At 37.4% G+C, this 18,952-nt stretch overlaps 1 protein-coding gene across 2 annotated transcripts; it reads left to right on the forward strand.

Annotated features, from left to right (window-relative positions):
• The first annotated feature begins 848 nt into the window (after positions 1-848).
• LOC127986053 (mitogen-activated protein kinase kinase kinase kinase 2) lies at positions 849-18,840 on the forward strand. Of its 2 annotated transcripts, none has more exons than XM_052588249.1 (32): positions 849-1,090; positions 2,598-2,655; positions 3,960-4,050; positions 4,142-4,206; positions 4,510-4,565; positions 5,267-5,314; positions 5,448-5,490; positions 5,607-5,679; positions 7,591-7,722; positions 8,115-8,177; positions 8,267-8,348; positions 8,448-8,558; positions 8,990-9,065; positions 10,733-10,791; positions 11,059-11,105; positions 11,336-11,374; positions 11,925-11,958; positions 12,039-12,324; positions 13,109-13,215; positions 13,456-13,494; positions 13,582-13,666; positions 14,601-14,680; positions 14,879-14,939; positions 15,038-15,161; positions 15,252-15,310; positions 15,395-15,498; positions 15,586-15,760; positions 15,858-15,926; positions 17,339-17,425; positions 18,015-18,085; positions 18,170-18,225; positions 18,294-18,840. In XM_052588249.1, the coding sequence occupies exons 1-32, from the start codon at positions 998-1,000 to the stop codon at positions 18,379-18,381; spliced, it is 2,661 nt and encodes an 886-aa protein (XP_052444209.1). In that variant the 5' UTR covers positions 849-997; the 3' UTR covers positions 18,382-18,840. The 2 variants fall into 2 exon arrangements, with proteins under 2 accessions (XP_052444209.1, XP_052444208.1); XM_052588248.1 differs by having other exon boundaries at positions 850-1,090; positions 13,097-13,215.
• The last annotated feature ends 112 nt before the right edge of the window (positions 18,841-18,952 follow it).

The raw sequence follows: 18,952 nt of genomic DNA on the forward strand, positions 1-18,952 counted from the left end.
TTATACCTCTAGGTCTAGAGATTGGACTAGCTCATGAATATTAATTAATCCTGTTGACGTTCTACGTAATCTTCCTGGAGAGTAGTGACGTAATTAACATTTCATGAGCCAACTATTCGTATATTTGCTTTCTCAACATACAGCCTAGAAATTTACAAGTAAATAGTGTAGTGTTTTAAACTCTGCTTTTATATGTATACGTCGAAGAACCTGTAGATGGCACTCACAAACTGTGCACTTTCAAACAAGTAGCCTATGTATAGTTATTTAATAAATTGCAAAATAAACAATTGTATCATTTTAATAAATAATTGTTCAAGTTAAAGGGAAATATTGGTATGTTATATTTGTGATAAATGACAGTATTCAATATCTATTTTAACATATAATATTGATGTCATATACCACTTAATTTTTGTTGTCCATGTCTTAAAGGTTTGTAATGGAAATGTAAGATTTATTTATTTTTCTCATTCAAAATGTTATTTATGTCTTATAGAACACAGTTGGCATGCTATATCTGATTACAGCCAAATAAGAAACTAAAAGTACAATAGCATAGTGCCTTTTGTCCTCCGTGTTTAATTTAATGTAAACTAAACTAATGCTAAACTCTCCCTCTGATAGTTTTTGTGTGCGTTACGTAACGTCTGCGCTATTTTATAAGTTGTCTATCGAATGTTTTTTTTTTTTTTTTTTGGAAATGTTGCGTTGTTAAAGACTTAAAGACTTCCTGACAAATTAGACATCTGAACTGAAAAATAACGCGTCTCTAGACCCTGGCGTCATACTGTTGCGCTCTTGCGAACGCGTCTTGAACGCGTATTGCGTGAACGCCCCTGTCAAAGAGATGCGTTTGTGTCATCGCTGCCATGTTCACTCGAGTGCAGTGCACTTGTTACGCGGAGGTTGAGGAAGTCGTGGCACTTGGATGAGTATCATCCGCTCTTGATGTAACGTTGGTACCGTGAGAAAACGAGTCAAATGCCGCGCTGCGATGGACGCGATCGGAGTATCGCACGGGGATCCGCTCGATGACTATGAGCTGATACACCGCATCGGCAGCGGGACATATGGAGATGTGTATAAGGTAAGAAAACGACAGAAAGTTACCCCAGAAAAACGATTTCCGTGAATATGTAGTGCAGATAAAGCTTTAAGGCTCTTGTGTTTGTGCCAGTGATGCAAAATATGTTGCAAAAATACAATAACTAAGTTAAAGTTTTCTTATTAAAACCACAGTTATTTAATCTTTCTGAAATTGTTTATATTCATGCATACATTTATATCTCTGTGTGTGTCATGATAATAGTGGCTAACACGTCAGTCACCACAGTTTTAATCTTTGGATAATCATGCCTTCCTGCAAGCTCTGTTTGGGGACATATATCTGGTTTGTTGTTGGTGCAAAATCGCCTATCAGCAAATTTGTATCTTGTTACAGTTTCTTGACAAATGCTGCATCATAGTATCTTACATTTGCAACATTGTTGATTGTGCTTGCATGTCATATCCTTGCTGTCTAACAAATTGTGCATTCGCATTAACATGTTGAAGGAACTCTTAATAACTTTCGAGTGATGTGTGCACTGACTGTCTTACCGTGTTACTCTACGATGACTAAAGTTTTCACACCCCATTGTCTTTGATGTTCAGTGATGCACGTGTGACGCTGATATGTTTAACACCATAAAAACATGCGATTCGAAATATATTGTGGATGTCTTCCTTACATGAAAAAGAAACCGTGATACTAAACTTGAATTTGCAAGTGGAGTGTGTAATGGTGGCATACAGAAATAACCGCGTGAAAAACATCTAGTTGCATACCAGGAAGCAAACAATAAATAGATTCGCAAACGCTGTATGTGCATTTGGTCTCTGTGTGAAATGATTCCAACAGTGGCCTTGTGCCCTGATTGGGTGGATTGTCCACATATATCACCCTGCCTGAACAAACACGCATCATGGCCTTGATAACGGAGAAAGACACATTACAGGATGTGATTTGGTTCAGCAGGAAAGAAAACAGGAAATGAGCCCTGCTACTTTTTTTCATCTCTACTTCACCTTTCCAGTGTCTGCTGAGCCACTGCTGGTTACCATGGTTACGGGCAGACAGCCTCGTTTATTTATTTATATATTTATTTCTTTATTTTTGGTCTTCGCAGACCACACTGGCACTTGATGTGCCTCACAAGTCATATGAGGCTTGAGCGGATGCAGACCGCTTGACTTGCTGTTGTGAATGAGACAATCGCATTTCTTTCATTGGTGAAATATTATAAGGCCTTTAAAAAGTATAAGTGAAACCAGGGCCGATTTGAAAGAGGTAGCGTGGATTTGTCAGTGGATCAAAATACGTGTGGCTCTTCATGCACTGGATTTTTGTGACAAAGTAAAACTGGAAGCACTGGAACTTGAAAGTGGCGTGACACAGTAATGTTGTGGTGGCTCGATACAAGCGATCTTTCAAAAGAACCAGGAGGAATTTTGTCAGTAACTGTCTGATGCAAAGGTCTGATGTCAACATCCATTGCTTATTTGTAGAAGCATTTGATTTGCATAACCACTAACTTGTTTCTCTGTCTTTCTAGGCCCGTAGCATAAAGACCTCAGTCATCGCAGCTATTAAAGTGGTCAAACTGGACCCTGGTAAAGTCATAAACCATTTGTCTTCAAATTTTCATATTTGCATTTTACTGATATGATGCACACCATGTATTGACCTTTTCAGTAGATGTGGGTACTAGTGTTTTTCTAAAGAGGCTGAAGTTATGTCACATAAGTAAAATACAATATCATTTTATGAAATGTAAACAAAGTTGATGAAACTGAATATGTTCTATGCAATATTCTTCAATAATCTAGCAACTTTCCAGATACACTGTTTTTATTTTTTTCTTACATGCATACTTACACTTTCTTACAGTGTCACACTTCATTTCAGAACACATTTAAAAAAAAAAAGAAATCTCCAGTTCCTTAAAGGATGTTCTGCAGTGCTTGTCATAGTGACACACAGTAACTAACAGTGGCTGCGTTTACATGCACACTTTTTGGTTCAATCGGACTGAATTCAATACGATTGATGAATCTGATTGTAGTGTTTACATGAACGCTAAATAAAGTGATCGGGTTGATGTGTGCGTTTATGTCACAAACTTCAAATTGGATTTTTTCTCTTTTTTTGACATTTCCAAACTGCTCAAATAGTCAAAGTGAAAGTGACATATAGATAACATATAGTTTCTCACTGTTTGCAGATAATAACCACTCTCCTACACGGTTTCTTTATTTGTTTTTAACAGCAGAATTAATATTTACCCATTTATGGATAAATATACATATAAACCGCTGTGCTGTGCTCAATCAGCATCACTTAATCATGCAAAAAAAAGCCCTTCCCCATGCCCAAAACGAGTTCCCTGTGGATAATTATCCAAAACAAGGTTGTCCTGCTCGACTTCACAGTTGCCGAGAGAAAGGAGAGTTTTATAATGACAGGACACGCATTTATACAACTCTTTATTCAAAAGGAAGAGCTGCTTTTTCCGTGCTTCATACGTCATTACGTTATTACGTTATACGCACGGAAAAAGCAGCTCTTCCTCATCACAGGCTCAAATTAAGTCCAGTCAACTCCTCATGTTAATTGGCATGTACAGTATTTTATGCTACAGTAGTTCTTTGTTTCCAAACTTCTGAACACTGACATTTTAAAACTGAAAATGGTTGAGAAAGGCCCATAATTGCAATTTATATATATTTTGAATTTATTTGAAGAGACCTAGAATATCATCATTTTGGATGTAGATTCAGTCTAACACTGAATTCTTCACTACATCATCTGAATCTCGTCTCTGTCTTTTATTTCTTGTGAATCCTGCTGTGATGTTGAGGTGTTACTGATAACAATGTAGAATCAAGGACAAGACCCCTGTTTCTTTCTCTGTCAGGTGATGACATCTCAAGCATTCAACATGAAATAACCATGATGAAGGATTGCACTCATAAAAACATCGTGGCCTATTTCGGCAGCTACCTCAGGTCAGTCACGCGAGAAACTAATACTGCAGTTTGCAGCAAAAAAAAAAAAATGTGAAGAAAAAACTAACAACAACTTCTTCATATTGCACAGAAATAACAAGTTGTGGATCTGCATGGAATTCTGTGGGGGAGGATCGTTGCAGGATATTTATCATGGTAAAGTTGGCATGTATCTAATGAAATGTTACATGTTATATGAATGTATATCATTTCAATTCCTGTACATAGATGTTGCAGAAAATAGATAGTCAGTGGTTTTTTGCTAAGTTTATTGGATAAAGAAAGCAAAGCTGAAGTCACGATGTTTAATGGTTTCAGAAGCATGTCTTCAAATATGTAATTTCCGTTTGATGGGGGATGGAGTTTGCGGTTTCTTCAGTTGTTATTTATATTGCATGATAGAGGATTAATGCTCATGTGATGTTTGTGAGTCTAAATGAGGTCATTGTGTTTCTGCAGTCACTGGTCCTCTGAAAGAGAGACAGATAGCTTATGTGAGCAGAGAGACACTTCAGGTGAGGCTGCTTTCATGTCTTACATCATGGTTTTTGTTTTGTTTTTTTTTCGTTTGAGGTTCATGAGGTAATCAGTTATGTTATTTTGAAATTATCCCAGACATTTTTTGCTGTTGTTGTATTCTTTCCTTAAAGGCACAGTGCACCCCAACATTAAAATTCCCCCTCACGTTGTCCCAAACCTGTATGAATTTCTTTCTTCTGCTAAACACAAAAGAAGATATTTTGAAGAATGTGGGTGACCTAATAATTGCTTGTCCTCACTGTCTTCCAAAGAACGGATGGGAAAAAATGCTGTGGAAGTCAAATGGGAACCAGAAACCTGTTTGGTTACCAGCATTATTTTTTGAGTGAACTATCCCAATAAAGCATTTCACATTACGCTTGACCCCTTTTTAAAGGGAAAGTTCACCCAAAAATGAAAACTGGCTTTCTTTCTCTCTTGAGAAATATCTTGGTGTTTTATTTTTTTTTTTCTATACAGTCGAGGTCATTAGACTCCAAAATGATTCGGTTCCCATTGTTTTTCCAAAGGGGGCTAAAATCAGAGCTAACCCTGAAATGCTGTGTCAAAGGTGTACAATGGTACAACAGTATAGTGCTAAAATTGAGTTGTTTAGCAAAAGATAATGAAATGTTAAATGTTTATATACAGCCCATTTGTGCCATATCTTTGACAAGTGATTTTTGCTGGTTTACAGGGACTACATCATCTCCATGAAGCGGGAAAAATGCATAGAGACATAAAAGTAATTGCTTATAACCATGTTTGATATACATTAGTAGAGTTCATCTGTACATGAGTGAGTTTCTTCAAGCACAATAGCGCATGCGAGATGATAGCGTGGATGTGCTCATTGTGTCATTCTTGGTTGACCACAGGGTGCCAACATCCTTTTGACAGAGCGAGGAGATGTCAAACTAGGTCAGTTTGGGTTTACCCCTGTCTAAGCCCCTCACATGTAAACACACATATGCATGTATTAACTAATACACCATAAATCTCTTAAATGTGGGCTTTGTCTCCCCTCTGTCTGGCAGCGGATTTTGGAGTGGCAGCTGAGATCAACGCATCTGTTGCGAAGAGAAAGTCTTTTATCGGGACACCATACTGGTGAGATATTATACATTTGTAAACGCTGTGCTATTGTTGTTGTTGTTGTTGTTTTTTTACAGTACCATTCTGCAATTAATTGATCGGTCATGGTATTATAATATGTAACAATTTAAAATAACTGGTTTCTACTTTAATATATGTTTTAATGTAATTTATTCCTGTGATACAAAGCTGATTTCTCAGCATCATTACGCCAGTCTTCAGTGTCACATGACCATACTGAGATTATTCTAATATGCTGATTTGGTGCTTAAGAACCATTTCTGATTATTATCACAGTTGATGTTTGTGGGAACAGTGCTACATTATTTTCATAATTCTTTTTCAGTAAATCTCACTTTTAATCAGCTTAATACATCTTCACAATAAAAATATTAATACACCCACCACAACTTCACAGTACCACAATTTCAGTATTCGGTATTGATACCAGAGAAAATCCACGGTTCTCGGTACCAATTTTGGTACCAAAGCAAAACACAAAAATATGCTAAAAAACAAACAAACTTTTTTTTTTTTTATCACAAAAAAACAATGCCATTTTTTATACTTATTTACAATTGTGTTTAAGGTTTTTCTACAAGTAATATAATTATGAAACATTATTAGTAAACAAGTTTCACCCAAATTTAATTTGTCTTTTAATTAATTAAATTTAAACACATTTAATTGGTAAATAAAGGGGATTTGCTATTAAAATTTAAATAAATAGTGTGTGATTTATTTCTTTAAAAAGTTTTATACATTTTTTTCAACAGTAGTAGCAGTATCACATACAGTCTACTTAATAATAGTAATATTTCTAGCACAATGCATTTATGTAAAAATGAACTTATTTTGACGGGTTGCTGTGAATACCTTTAAATTGACACTGGTTTTACTCAAATGAAACGGTAGAATGATTGTGAAGTGACTCAGAACAGTTCTGGTGATGTTGTTTATGTATTTATGTCCTCATTGAGACGGAAGATGCTGAAATTACTGCAAGCATCATGCGCTTCAGTCTCTGTAGTAAACAAACCCGCACGTATCTGCCATTCATTCATTCACACAGAGACTTGCAGAACATGCAGGATTCATATTTCAAACAACTTTTGCAGCTTAACATTTAAAGATACTGGTCCATATGGAGATTTGATTTGATTAATTTATGCTAACTCTGACAAATTCCGTGACTGTCCATATTAAAATGTAAGTTTAATTTTCATTACTGGATTTTGAGATTCCGTCTGCGTTTTCTGCTTCGCGCAAATCATAGTGCTGTATGCGTCAAATGGCTGTATGCTGGTTTTCCAGCCTTACACAGAGATTGTTCCAGATTCTCTGAATCTTTGGATGATATTATGCACTGTAGATGATAACTTTTAGATGATGATAGCAGTTTTTCTCTGAGAAATTCCTTTCTGACGTTGCTCCACCATTTTTCGCCGCAGCATTGTGGAAATTGGTTATCCTCTGCCCATCTTGACTTCTGAGAGACACTGCTACTCTGAGAGGCTCTTTTTATACCCAACCATGTTGCCAATTGAGCTAATAAGTTGAAAATTGGTCCTGCAGTTGTTCATTATATGTACATTTAACTTTGCCGGCCTCTTATTGCTACCTGTCCTGACTTTTTTGGAACGTGTATCTCTCATGAAATCCAAAATGAGCCAATATTTGGCATGACATTTCAAAATGTCTCACTTTCAACATTTGATATGATATCTATAACATAAAAAATATAAGTTCATGAGATTTGTAAATTATTCCATTCCTCTTTTACTCACAATTTGTACAGCGTCCCTAACTATATATATATATATAAGTAAAGCAGGATAATTGAATAATGAGTCATATTAAAAATCCCATCCAGTATTGCTGTGTTATTTGCCTCTTTTATATTTTACTGTGATGATTTTTCCTCAGGATGGCCCCCGAGGTTGCGGCAGTGGAAAGGAAAGGGGGTTATAACCAGCTGTGTGACATCTGGGCAGTGGGTATCACAGCTATTGAACTAGCAGAGCTGCAGCCGCCCATGTTTGACCTACACCCCATGAGGTGTGGACACACACACACATATACACATATGCAGCTCCTTTCAAAAGTACTCACACCCTTTGAGAGCAGTCACACTACAAAATACATTCCCCTTTGTTGAAGTTGCTGTCAGCGATTTCAATTGTGCTATCTTTATCTCAGTTTACACAGTCTGAGCCAGTCAAACCTTGACCCCTTGGCAAACCCAAAACATGCTATTCCAAAAAAAATAGCTTACACCACCATTAATAATGTTTTCACATGCTGCAAAAAGTGATGTAGCCTAGCAGAAAACTCAAACAAAAAAACACTACATTTCCTAGACATTGCCCTTTAGGTTGAAAGGTTGAAATGAGATTTGGCGGAGGGTTGGGCGGCAGAGAACACAAACGTTTCTTTTGTTTTGCCCTCAGAGCTTTGATGCTGATGTCCAAGAGCAGTTTTCAGCCTCCCAAACTCAAAGACAAGAGCAAATGGTAATATGCCTGAAATGTAACTGTTGATTGTCCTCAAATAACAAAGTATTTAGCTTGACCATTTCAATAAAAATATGTTTATTTCTCAGGTCCACAGAATTTCACAACTTCGTCAAAATGGCGCTCACGAAGAGCCCTCGGAAAAGACCGACAGCAGAAAAACTCTTACAGGTACATGCTAACCATATCCTTTTACTCATGTAGGGCCTCTCGATGCTGTTCTTATTACTAAAATGACTTATTTATTTTTCCCCCCTCTGTTTTTTTCAGCATGCTTTTGTCACGCAGCTCCTCACGCGTAACCTTGTTATAGAGCTGCTGGACGCCGTCAATAACCCTGATCTGCAGCAGACACACACGATGGATGAGAGTGACCTGGAGGTGAGCGCTGAGCTGAGCGCAATGAAGATAAAACAGTGGAAAGATTTCATTTCACAACACTTTAGATTAAAGCTATCTCCCAATTCCACTTCAGTGTGAGGACTAGGCTGATTTTGTGAAAAGTGTCAAAACTGGGGTTTGTTTGAGCGGTCTAACATCTCCATCATATTTAGAAAAGCTGTTTGGAAACAGGATCAGTGACATAATGCTTTATGCAAATCTATTAATTTCTTCGAAAATATAATTGATTTTGAAACTAAAGCACACCAGCCTGTGTTTTCCAAGTGATCCTGAAGAGCTTGATTCGCTGGTTCAGTGTGTGTCTGATTAGGGTTGAACCCTGCAGGACATGTGGGGATGATGACCTCTGCTGTAAGGTAAAAGGTCTTTATGTGACTTTAGAGTTTATGTCCATGTTTGTGTGTTTACAGACGTGCAGTGTCCTGCCTGATAAGATTCACTCTCTAGCAAAACTTCCCATGCAGAGGACTCGGTCTGAAGAGCAATGTAAGTCAAGTTCATACTCTAATACACTGTTTCTAATACACATCTTATTTGCTATTAATTATCCTAACAGTATGTTCTTGCATCCAAATAGTAGATTAAATGAATCCCAGATTGAATTTTGATGAGAAATACCACTTGAATACACTTCTCAAAACTTGAAAAGAGGGGCCTACTGTACAGTTTGATTTATTGCTTTCAGCATATTTCAGTTAATATACAACCATTTTATTAACTAAGTGGGTAAAATCAAAAAATAAAATTTCTAAAAATTATTTTAGATTTGTACTAGGGGTCTGGTTATAGTGTCAGACAATTTTTTTATACAAAAAATTTGACTTTGTTTTTTAGTGAGCATTTTCATCTCACCCTTTGACCTTTACATTTGAAGGGACTTAAAGGGACAGTTCACTCAAAAATGAAAATTCTATCATCATTTTGTTCAAAAACTGGAAGGAATTCTGTGGGATCTGATGTAGTGCTGTCAAATGATTCATCGCGATTAATCACATCCAAAACATTTTTTTTTGTTTACATAATATACTGTATGTGTGTGTACTAGGGCTGTGCAAAAAATCTAATGTTATTTTCATGCACATCTCGTCAGTAAAGGTGCTCCTGTGATTAGTAGAATATATCCAGCATCCAACATCCATATATATATATATATATATATATATATATATATATATATATATATATATATATATAAAATAAAAATATATACATGATTGTGTGTATATTTATATATACATAATAAATATAAACAGTACACACACATGTAAACAAAAACTTTTATTTTGGATTTGGATTAATCGCGATTATTCATTTAGCAGCACTACTCTGCAACAATGTTCTTCAAAATATCTTCCTTTTTTTTTTTTTTTTACATGCCTATGAGTGATGAAAGAATTTTAATTTCCTGGTGAAGCATCCCTTTAAGTGGCCTATTTTGGTATTCAAGCATACTATGTAACCATTCACTTTGCATGTGAAATGATTGACAATGCTTTTGCTGCATCCACTAATACACAAAACGTTTACGGTGGCGTGTAAATGTAGTCAATCATTAATGTATCCTTTTAATGTTACCAAAATCTCTGGTTTTTGCAACTTGATTTCAATAAGCTTTGAGTTCTAAAAGTTAAACCATTTAAGCCAAGTCAGCTTTATATAGCACCTTTTAAAGTTACACATGCTTCCGAAATTTGCTGTGACTCTTCATGTCATCTCCAGCAGTGTAATGACAGAACTGTAGCGTAATAAGACCAAATCAGTTGTAGTAAACGCCAAATCAGGAGTGACTAAGAAAGAATGTGACATTAGTCACTAAGTGCCATTGTTGTGGTTTGTTAGATTACAGCAAGCCACGGCCACGGCCACAAGCCAAGGTTAGCTGGACAACAGCCGCTATTGTACTTGAGAAGCCACTCTAGAGCTATGAAAGGACGCATTGTGTGTGTTTCTGAGTGTGTCTTTAGCTTCATGTCTGTTTACATGAATGCATGAGCGTGCATCCAGATCTGCATGCTAGAATGTCACACAGACAATACTAGAAGAAAGTGGCACGTTATACTCCTACCACACAATTGTATGTGAAAGTAGAAGCATGCAGCAGTTGAATAAAGTGATTCTTTCTGCTTGTGACTATCGCTTTTTCTGTTTTCCAGTTGATCATGTGAGGTTCGGACCACCAATGAGAAAGGAGACAGATCCCTGTCCTGATCTGGTGAGATTAAAAGTTTTTAATGAAACAGAAATTACTTTGTCCAGTGTATCGAGTTATTTATGAAAGTTCTGTCCTGATTTTCTCACCTTCACAGTTTCTGGGTAACACTCTTGTTTTTTTGTGTGTGTGTGTGTGTTTTAAGGTGTGCTTGTTACACATTACATGTACTTACTATTATAATAACAATAAATTAAAGTAACTCTAATCATATAGTAAAAAACAATGCTTATGGATTGAATTACATACTGGTTTTCTGTTTTTTATTAGGGGGCGTATGATGACTGGAGCGCTATCAGTAAAGACAAGGACTCACCGTGGGTTATATTTCACTCTTGATCATCTAAAATATTGATGACGGTAGTAATTGTTGTGTCTGATCTGCTAATGCATGTAGGTCGTTCAGAAATATTAATTCTCCAATCACTGATCAAAGTCTAATTTGATGAATTTATTGTTAAATTAAGATGTTAAGAAGCACTTATAAGGCCTTCCCAGAAACTGAAGTTTTAAGGGTTACTTTGCTTTTTTACCATTTATTTTGCAGGAGTTTGTTAGAGTGCGTGGAAGAGGCCTTGATGGAAAGGTGATCTGGCTTTATATATATATATATAAGTATCAATTTGCATAACTTTTTTGGTCAATTAAATATTTGGAAACCTGATTAAAATTAATATTACAGTAAAAAAATATGAAATGCATATACTTATTGTTTTGTTTAAGCTTCGTGTTTTTAATTTGACCCCTTTGGTTTCCGAAATATATTTGATTGACCACCTAGTTAATACCTTGCATTTTTGCTTATCAGAGAAATTTCCCTTAATTAGGTTTTAAGAATATTTATATATTTTGAACTATATAAAAATATGACATTTTAGCTAATAAATATAATGCTTCAAATTTGGAGCAAAATGTTAATGTATCTAAACAATTTGGAAAAATAGATAGTATTTGAATCATTTTTTTAAATGATTAAATGATATTATTAAAAAAAATACTAATAATTGTTTGTTGTCCCCGCAAAGCTAACAGTGGATCTTCATTCCTACCAACACCCTTTTATAATTAATAACATGAGAAGGTTAATGCAGAACTAAAATGATGAAATGACTAACATTTTGCTTCCTCTTTTACAGGAGTTTGACTATAAAGAGAGGCTCTTCAGCTGAGGTAAGGGATCATTTAAAACAAAAGTGTAAAAAGTCAGTTGTCTTCTAGAATAAGATAATTTATTTGTTTTTAATCCACAGCACTCTCCGGATGAAGAGGATAAATATGGGACTGTGAAGAGAGTGCTCTCTTCTCCCCAGTCAACAACAGTCACCAATCAATCTGCCTCCTTGCCTCTTATTGGCTCGACGCCTCTGAAGGGCCACACCTCCGACACTAACCCCGCCCTGCTCAATGAATCCGCTTTGCTGATTGGTTCAGCACTATCTGACCTGTCACTCCTCACAAACTCTTCCCTCTTCACAGACTCCTCTTTCCTCAGTCATTCCATCAGTCTAGGCTCCCTTTGCTCAACACCAAATGAAGGTGAGATGAACTAATGACCGCACTTTTAAAGCAGAATATATGGAGCAAATTTTGTGCCAATATTCATCATCATACTCTGCCTAAAAATGAAAATTCACTCATTGTTACTTTCCCTTAAGATGTCCCAAAGGTATATGATTTTCTTTCTTTAGACGAGCCAGGAATGCGTGGATCACCGTAGTGATCCAGTGAAGTGCTTGACTCAAAACCAAATGCATCTTATATCAGCCAAATAATATATCCACGATAAATATATATATATATATACACACACACACACAGGCTGAAATGTTTTGAAATCACTTGTACCCTTCCTGTTCGAAAAAAATCCAGTCTCTGTCTTTGTTTGAGTCTGTGTTAGTTTGAGTCTTGGTAAAGTTTTAAATCTCTGCCACCAGGATGCTCCTCTGTCGGTCACGGATTATGGAAAGTAAAACATAAATCTATAGGGGTGGTTGGATTTATTCACGCACTTTAAATTATTTATTTGAAGCCTCTTTCTTTTCCGATTCTTATTCACATCTTTATCATAATAGGCTGCATATTAACTTATCGGGAGAAAACCGCAAGTTCTATGTGAAACCAGACATTTGAGCGCTCACATATAGTCAGAATGGCATAATCATAACAGCCTGCGAATATTCGATTGTGAGATTGGTAGTCGAATCCGGCTCCTCGAATCGAAGCATCGAGTCGTTGACTATTTGGGGTCACCCCTACAAATAATACATGGTTAAAATCCAAACACTGATGGATCTGCTGTGTTGAACAGGTTTGATAGCAGAGAGCGCTGTTGCTCCAGACCCAGGAGGATCCAGGAGGAATTTACCGCCACATGACCCCCCTCTCTCCCCAGAATGGAGTACTCTCAGGAGGAAACCAGAAGACTCGGTGAGTAGACTACATAGGTTAAACCATATTTGACCTTTGACCTTGATGAGAATCTGTCTGAAAGGGTTTAATTGTAAAATCCAATATTAGTGAAATGTGATTAAAAATTGAAATGTAATGCATTTTAGTTGTAGTTGGATATAATGCATTATTTACTTTAGATTTTTGGCTCTTTGTATTAAAATGTTGAAAATATTCATTCTTTCATTGGTCACTCGCTTCATTCTGATTTGATTCCAGAAAGTTGTCCATGGACTGCCACCTACACCACAAGTACATGTATGTACAGACAATTACATGATTCTAATTCTATTCCGTGCTATAATTTCATGCTTATTGTTTTTATAATCATAAATTGTCTTCCAGATGGGGGCCTGCTTCTCTAAAGTATTCAACGGCTGTCCGTTAAAGACTCAGTGTGCTGTTACATGGGTTCTGCCAAAAACCAGAGGTGAAGTTTGCTTATACAATTGGGAGCACTAGAGACAACCCTATTCTGCTTGCTGCCAGTTACACACAAACACACATAAAACCATCAACCAAGTATAAAAACGTGCATATGGTTTAGTGGTTAAAGTGAAAACCAAGGACTGTAGCAGGACAAAATAGCTGGTATGTTAAAATAGATTTGTGCATTAGTGTGAATGCAGCCTTTTAGACCTGCTGCGGTCTGTTATGTCATCAGTAATAAACATACAGAAGTACTTCTGAGAAAAAAGGAACTATCCTTCACTGCCTTTGTCTGGAAACATTCACATATTTAAAGCACTCTTTGTTTAATGCTTCTAATGTGTTATTAAATTTTATTTAGTATAATCTTAAAATACAGTTTATTTTATTTATTATTATTATTATTAATTTGCTTGCATGCAAACATGGTAACCTGAAACTCAGAAAGCGTGGGCTTGACATGCATGCAATAACTATTGAAATCCATTCTTGTGTGTAAAGCAAGTACAGTTGAGCTTCCCTTTAGTATATTGATGGCCTGATATATGTATGTGCATTGAGAAACGTGCATAAAATAAGTGCATAAAAGCCTTAATTAAATCTGTTAATCATATAAAGTGATGACATCACTCCTAAAGATTTGGATTAAACTGCTCTATTAATATATGGGGCACTTTTAGAATGTCTTTATGAATGTTTTGAAGCATGAAAGTTTTGGTGGAACTTTAATGGAGGAACAGAAATTTCTCCGGTTTCATTTTTGGAGGAAATAATAGTTGATGGACACCCCGGTCTTATTTTAATTGTCACGCTTCACAACTACTTCAGCCACTTCCCCGTCCAATCTTGAAGAATTATTTTACTATCATATGTATAAACAAATTTCTATTCATTTAATTTGCAACATATGTTTATATGCTGATATTTACTCCTAGATCAGTACCTTATGCTGGGTGCTGAGGAGGGCATCTACACGCTCAACCTCAATGAGCTGCATGAGGACACCATGGAAAAGGTAGCCATATTGTCTTTTCTCTTTTTACTTGTGGACCCTTTAATTGTTTCAGAGTAAAAAAAGAAAAAAGAAAAATAAGAGATGTGCAGGCACCATTCAAAAATACAAAGTTGCATAAAGTTGCATTTTTTATTCTTCCATAGTTTACTAAAGCAAATATCCCATGAAAGAGTGTGTAAGATTTTCTTTCTTTTCCAGTTGCTCCCTCAGAGATGCAGTTGGTTGTACGTGATGAACAACGTCCTTATGTCCGTCTCAGGCACGTGCAATGTTATTAATATGACTGCATCTAATGTACCATGAAGATCTAATCTTGATTAACTCTCTTGCTGGTACCTCTCTGTCCTCTGTCCACAGGAAAGTCATCACAGTTGACTTCTCATAGTCTGCCAGCACTTTTTGAGTACCGCAGGAATATGCAGCGTAGACAGGGCCATCTGGCGATTAATGCACACCGCTTGAGCACAAAGATAAACGCAAGGTTAGTCCGATTTTAACTGATCTTTGTCTTAAGTCAGTTCCTTTGGATTAAAGGGTCTGCTAAATGCTGGTGGTTCTTATCTTTCTCCAGGAAGTACGCCATGTCAGTAAAGATCCCAGACACCAAAGGCTGTAGAAGATGCAGTGTGGGTGAGGACCAGTGACCTCTGTAGGAGTGTGAATCAGTCTCTAGGCATTTTGTGCACGTTTTAATGTTTGTTCCTCCGCTTCTAGTTCGAAACCCCTACACTGACAGCATTTTCCTTTGTGCTGCTGTTCCCACGGGTTTGGTTCTTCTAATGTGGTATGAACCTCTGCAGAAGTTCATGCAGCTCAAGGTGAGAAACGAGAGCTAGGAGTGATGGAAACGTGGAAAATAATATCGCCACTGTTGCGTAACTTTCCTGTCTCTCACTCTCTCTCAGCACATTGCTCTGAATCTGCCAGAGTCTCTGCCCGTCTTTGAGTTGCTCGTAAACGAAACCGAAGAGCTGCCACAGGTCTGTGTGGGGGTGAGAAGCCGTCCCTGCCAAAAAGACAACACTGGACAGATGCACTTTGACATCATCCACCTGGATGACACGCCACAGAGTCAGCCAGGTGGTGCACATCAAAAATCACACACAAAAGCAACGATTCATATGAATTACATTTCAAGTGAGCTATAGGATTTGTGTTTTGCTTGACTGAGTTACAGATGGCGAGTCTCTGGAGGTCAAGCAAGTGATTCAGCTCGACAGGGACACAGTTCTCATTGCACTGAAAAGTAAGAAATGCTTGTTTTTACTGAGCCATTTGAAGCACTTTGTATGTACACTCACCTAAAGGATTATTAGAAACACCATACAAATACTGTGTTTGACCCCCTTTCGCCTTCAGAACTGCCTTAATTCTACGTGGCATTGATTCAACAAGGTGCTGAAAGCATTCTTTAGAGATGTTGGCCCATATTGATAGGATAGCATCTTGCAGTTGATTGAGATTTGTGGGATCCACATCCAAGGGCACGAAGCTCCCGTTCCACCACATACCCAAGATGCTCTATTGGGTTGAGATATGGTGACTGTAGGGGCCATTTTAGTACAGTGAACTCATTGTCATGTTCAAGAAACCAATTTGAAATGATTCGAGCTTTGTGACATGGTGCATTATCCTGCTGGAAGTAGCCATCAGAGGATGGGTACATGGTGGTCATAAAGGGATGGACATGGTCAGAAACAACACTAAGGTAGGCCGTGGCATTTAAACGATGCCCAACTGGCACTAAGGGGCCTAAAGTGTGCCAAGAAAACATCCCCCACACCATTACACCACCACCAGCAGCCTGCACAGTGGTAACAAGGCATGATGGATCAATGTTCTCATTCGGTTCACGCCAAATTCTGACTCTACCATCTGAATGTCTCAACAGAAATCGAGACTCATCAGACCATTTTCTTCAACTGTCCAATTTTGGTGAGCTCATGCAAATTGTAGCCTCTTTTTCATATTTGTAGTGGAGATAAGTGGTACCCGGAGGGGTCTTCTGCTGTTGTAGCCCATCCGCCTCAAGGTTGTTCGTGTTGTGGCTTCACAAGTGCTTTGCTGCATACCTCGGTTGTAACGAGTGGTTATTTAAGTCAAAGTTGCTCTTATATCAACTTGAATCAGTCGGCCCATTCTCTTCTGACCTCTAGCATCAACAAGGCATTTTTACCCACAGGACTGCCGCATACTGGATGTTTTTCCCTTTTCAAACCATTCTTTGTAAACCCTAGAAATGGTTGTGCGTGAAAATCCCAGTAACTGAGCAGATTGTGAAATACTCAGACCGGCTCGTCTGGCACCAACAACCATGCCACGCTCAAAATTGCTTAAATCACCTTTCTCTCCCATTCTGACATTCAGTTTGTAGTTCAGGAGATTATCTTGACCAGGACCACACCCCTAAATGCATTGAAGCAACTGCCATGTGATTGGTTGATTAGATAATTGCATTAATGAGAAATTGAACAGGTGTTCCTAATAATCCTTTAGGTGAGTGTACGCTCAATAGGGATGTCTGATACTGACCAAAAATTAGATTTATATATTTCTGGGTATTTGCTGAGTGTGGTTTTTGTGCTGCTTTTATGACAGGGTTAGGCCATAAATAAATTAAATGTGACACTAATCCTTTATCAACCCGGTTTGTTTCAGACACAGTGAAGGTTGTGAATCTACAGGGATGTGCGAGCCATCAGAAGACTTTTGAACTTGCATTTGAGTTTCCCATTCAGACACTGGGTAAGCCCTGTTAAGCCAATGCCAGGCCGTCTTTGAGCACCTCTCAGCCTAGTTTTTGCTGTCTGTTCTTCCCCTATGTCAGTAGTTGGAGAACTGTCCACAGCTTTAAATTTTTTTAAAAAAGTTTTAGGGTAACACATTACAATTGATGCGAATTACATAATTGCATTACTAGTTACTTGAAACAAGTAATCTTTTACTTTATAATTTACAAGAAGTTACATTTTCCAATAAGTAATGCCAATAACTTTGTTTTCCCATTTATTGACTGACAGCTTTCCTTTCCCCATATTGAGAGAAATCGTGAATTTGACAAAAATATAACTTTTTTTTTATATTAAAATCAAACAAGCAAGCCCAGCACAGATTACTTTTCATAAAGAGTAACTAAGTAATGCAATATTGTAATTTTAAAAGAGACCTTTCTTACTTTTGTTCAGCTTAGTGAACCAATGTTGAAGCACAACTTGGCAATAACACAGCCGCTGCGAATTATTTGTTGTCAGCTTGATGTGTCATGGCTTTTAGATAGCCATCATGTTTGCTATGTCTTTTTAATATTGGACCTCTTTCTGTTGCATCTTTATAGTGTGTCTACAGGACAGTGTTCTTGTCTTCTGGAAACACGGTCTGAAAGGAAGGAGTTTACAAACTAATGAGGTAAAGCTGACGTCTACGGCAACGATGGCTTCACTGATGTATGAGGAAGCAAGAAATGATGGAATATTATGCTGTTTGCCTCAGGTTACGCAGGAGATCACAGACAGAAGTCGAGTTTTTCAAGTTTTGGGAACAACTAGGTATGTATTCCCACATGTCTGGTAATAGACAAATGGAAGCATATACTAATCATTTAATGTTGCTACAGGGATATCATCTTGCAAAGCACTCCTACGGATGATCCGTCTGCCCTGAGCAACCTGTACATCCTCACGGGGCACGAAAGCAGCTACTGATGGACCTGAGATGCTGAGATCTGCAAACACTACAGAGGTGGATGGTCCTCCCTTCACTACTGAAAGGGTAGCGTCATCAGGCCCAAAAAGCTCCAGGAACAGAGAAAAGCATGATGGAGTCACGTACACTCAGTTCTCCAGAGCCTGTGAGGACAGGAGGAGGAATCGGAGCTGATTTAAAGGAGGGAAAGTGACCTGTGGACTTGCATTAGGCCTACTATTTTTGAAAAGGCTGTCATGGGTCAGTGACAAAACGAATGAGGTGTTCTATTTAATACTAGACCGTCTGTCTTGTTTCGAGAAATAATATATAGCTAGGTAATATCAACATGTTTTGGCGCAGTCGTTTAAAAATGATCTTCCATTGGCCAGTAAATTAGTTGATAGAATTGTGTAAACCATTGTACTGTAAAAACCCACAAAAACTGTGAAATAAATAAATGTAAACGACAAGGTTAATTTGATGAATCGTTTTATTTGTGTTGCCAGTAGTGGTCATTTTAATTCACAGCGCTAGGGGAAGCTGTTTCTTTCGTCAGGTCTTAATTATTTAACAGTGCTTTGTCTTGTT

This window comes from Carassius gibelio, chromosome B21 (assembly GCF_023724105.1).
Source record: "Carassius gibelio isolate Cgi1373 ecotype wild population from Czech Republic chromosome B21, carGib1.2-hapl.c, whole genome shotgun sequence".
NCBI classification, from domain to species: Eukaryota; Metazoa; Chordata; class Actinopteri; order Cypriniformes; family Cyprinidae; genus Carassius; species Carassius gibelio.

Excerpts from the sequence above, each read along its gene's own strand:
- LOC127986053 (XM_052588248.1), top strand. The coding sequence starts at position 998 with ATGGACGCGATCGGAGTATCGCACGGGGATCCGCTCGATGACTATGAG. Across the intron at positions 11,375-11,924 it reads GAAGAGGCCTTGATGGAAAG|GAGTTTGACTATAAAGAGAG; the intron begins GTGATCTGGCTT and ends CCTCTTTTACAG. Across the intron at positions 15,311-15,394 it reads CTGTAGAAGATGCAGTGTGG|TTCGAAACCCCTACACTGAC; the intron begins GTGAGGACCAGT and ends CTCCGCTTCTAG.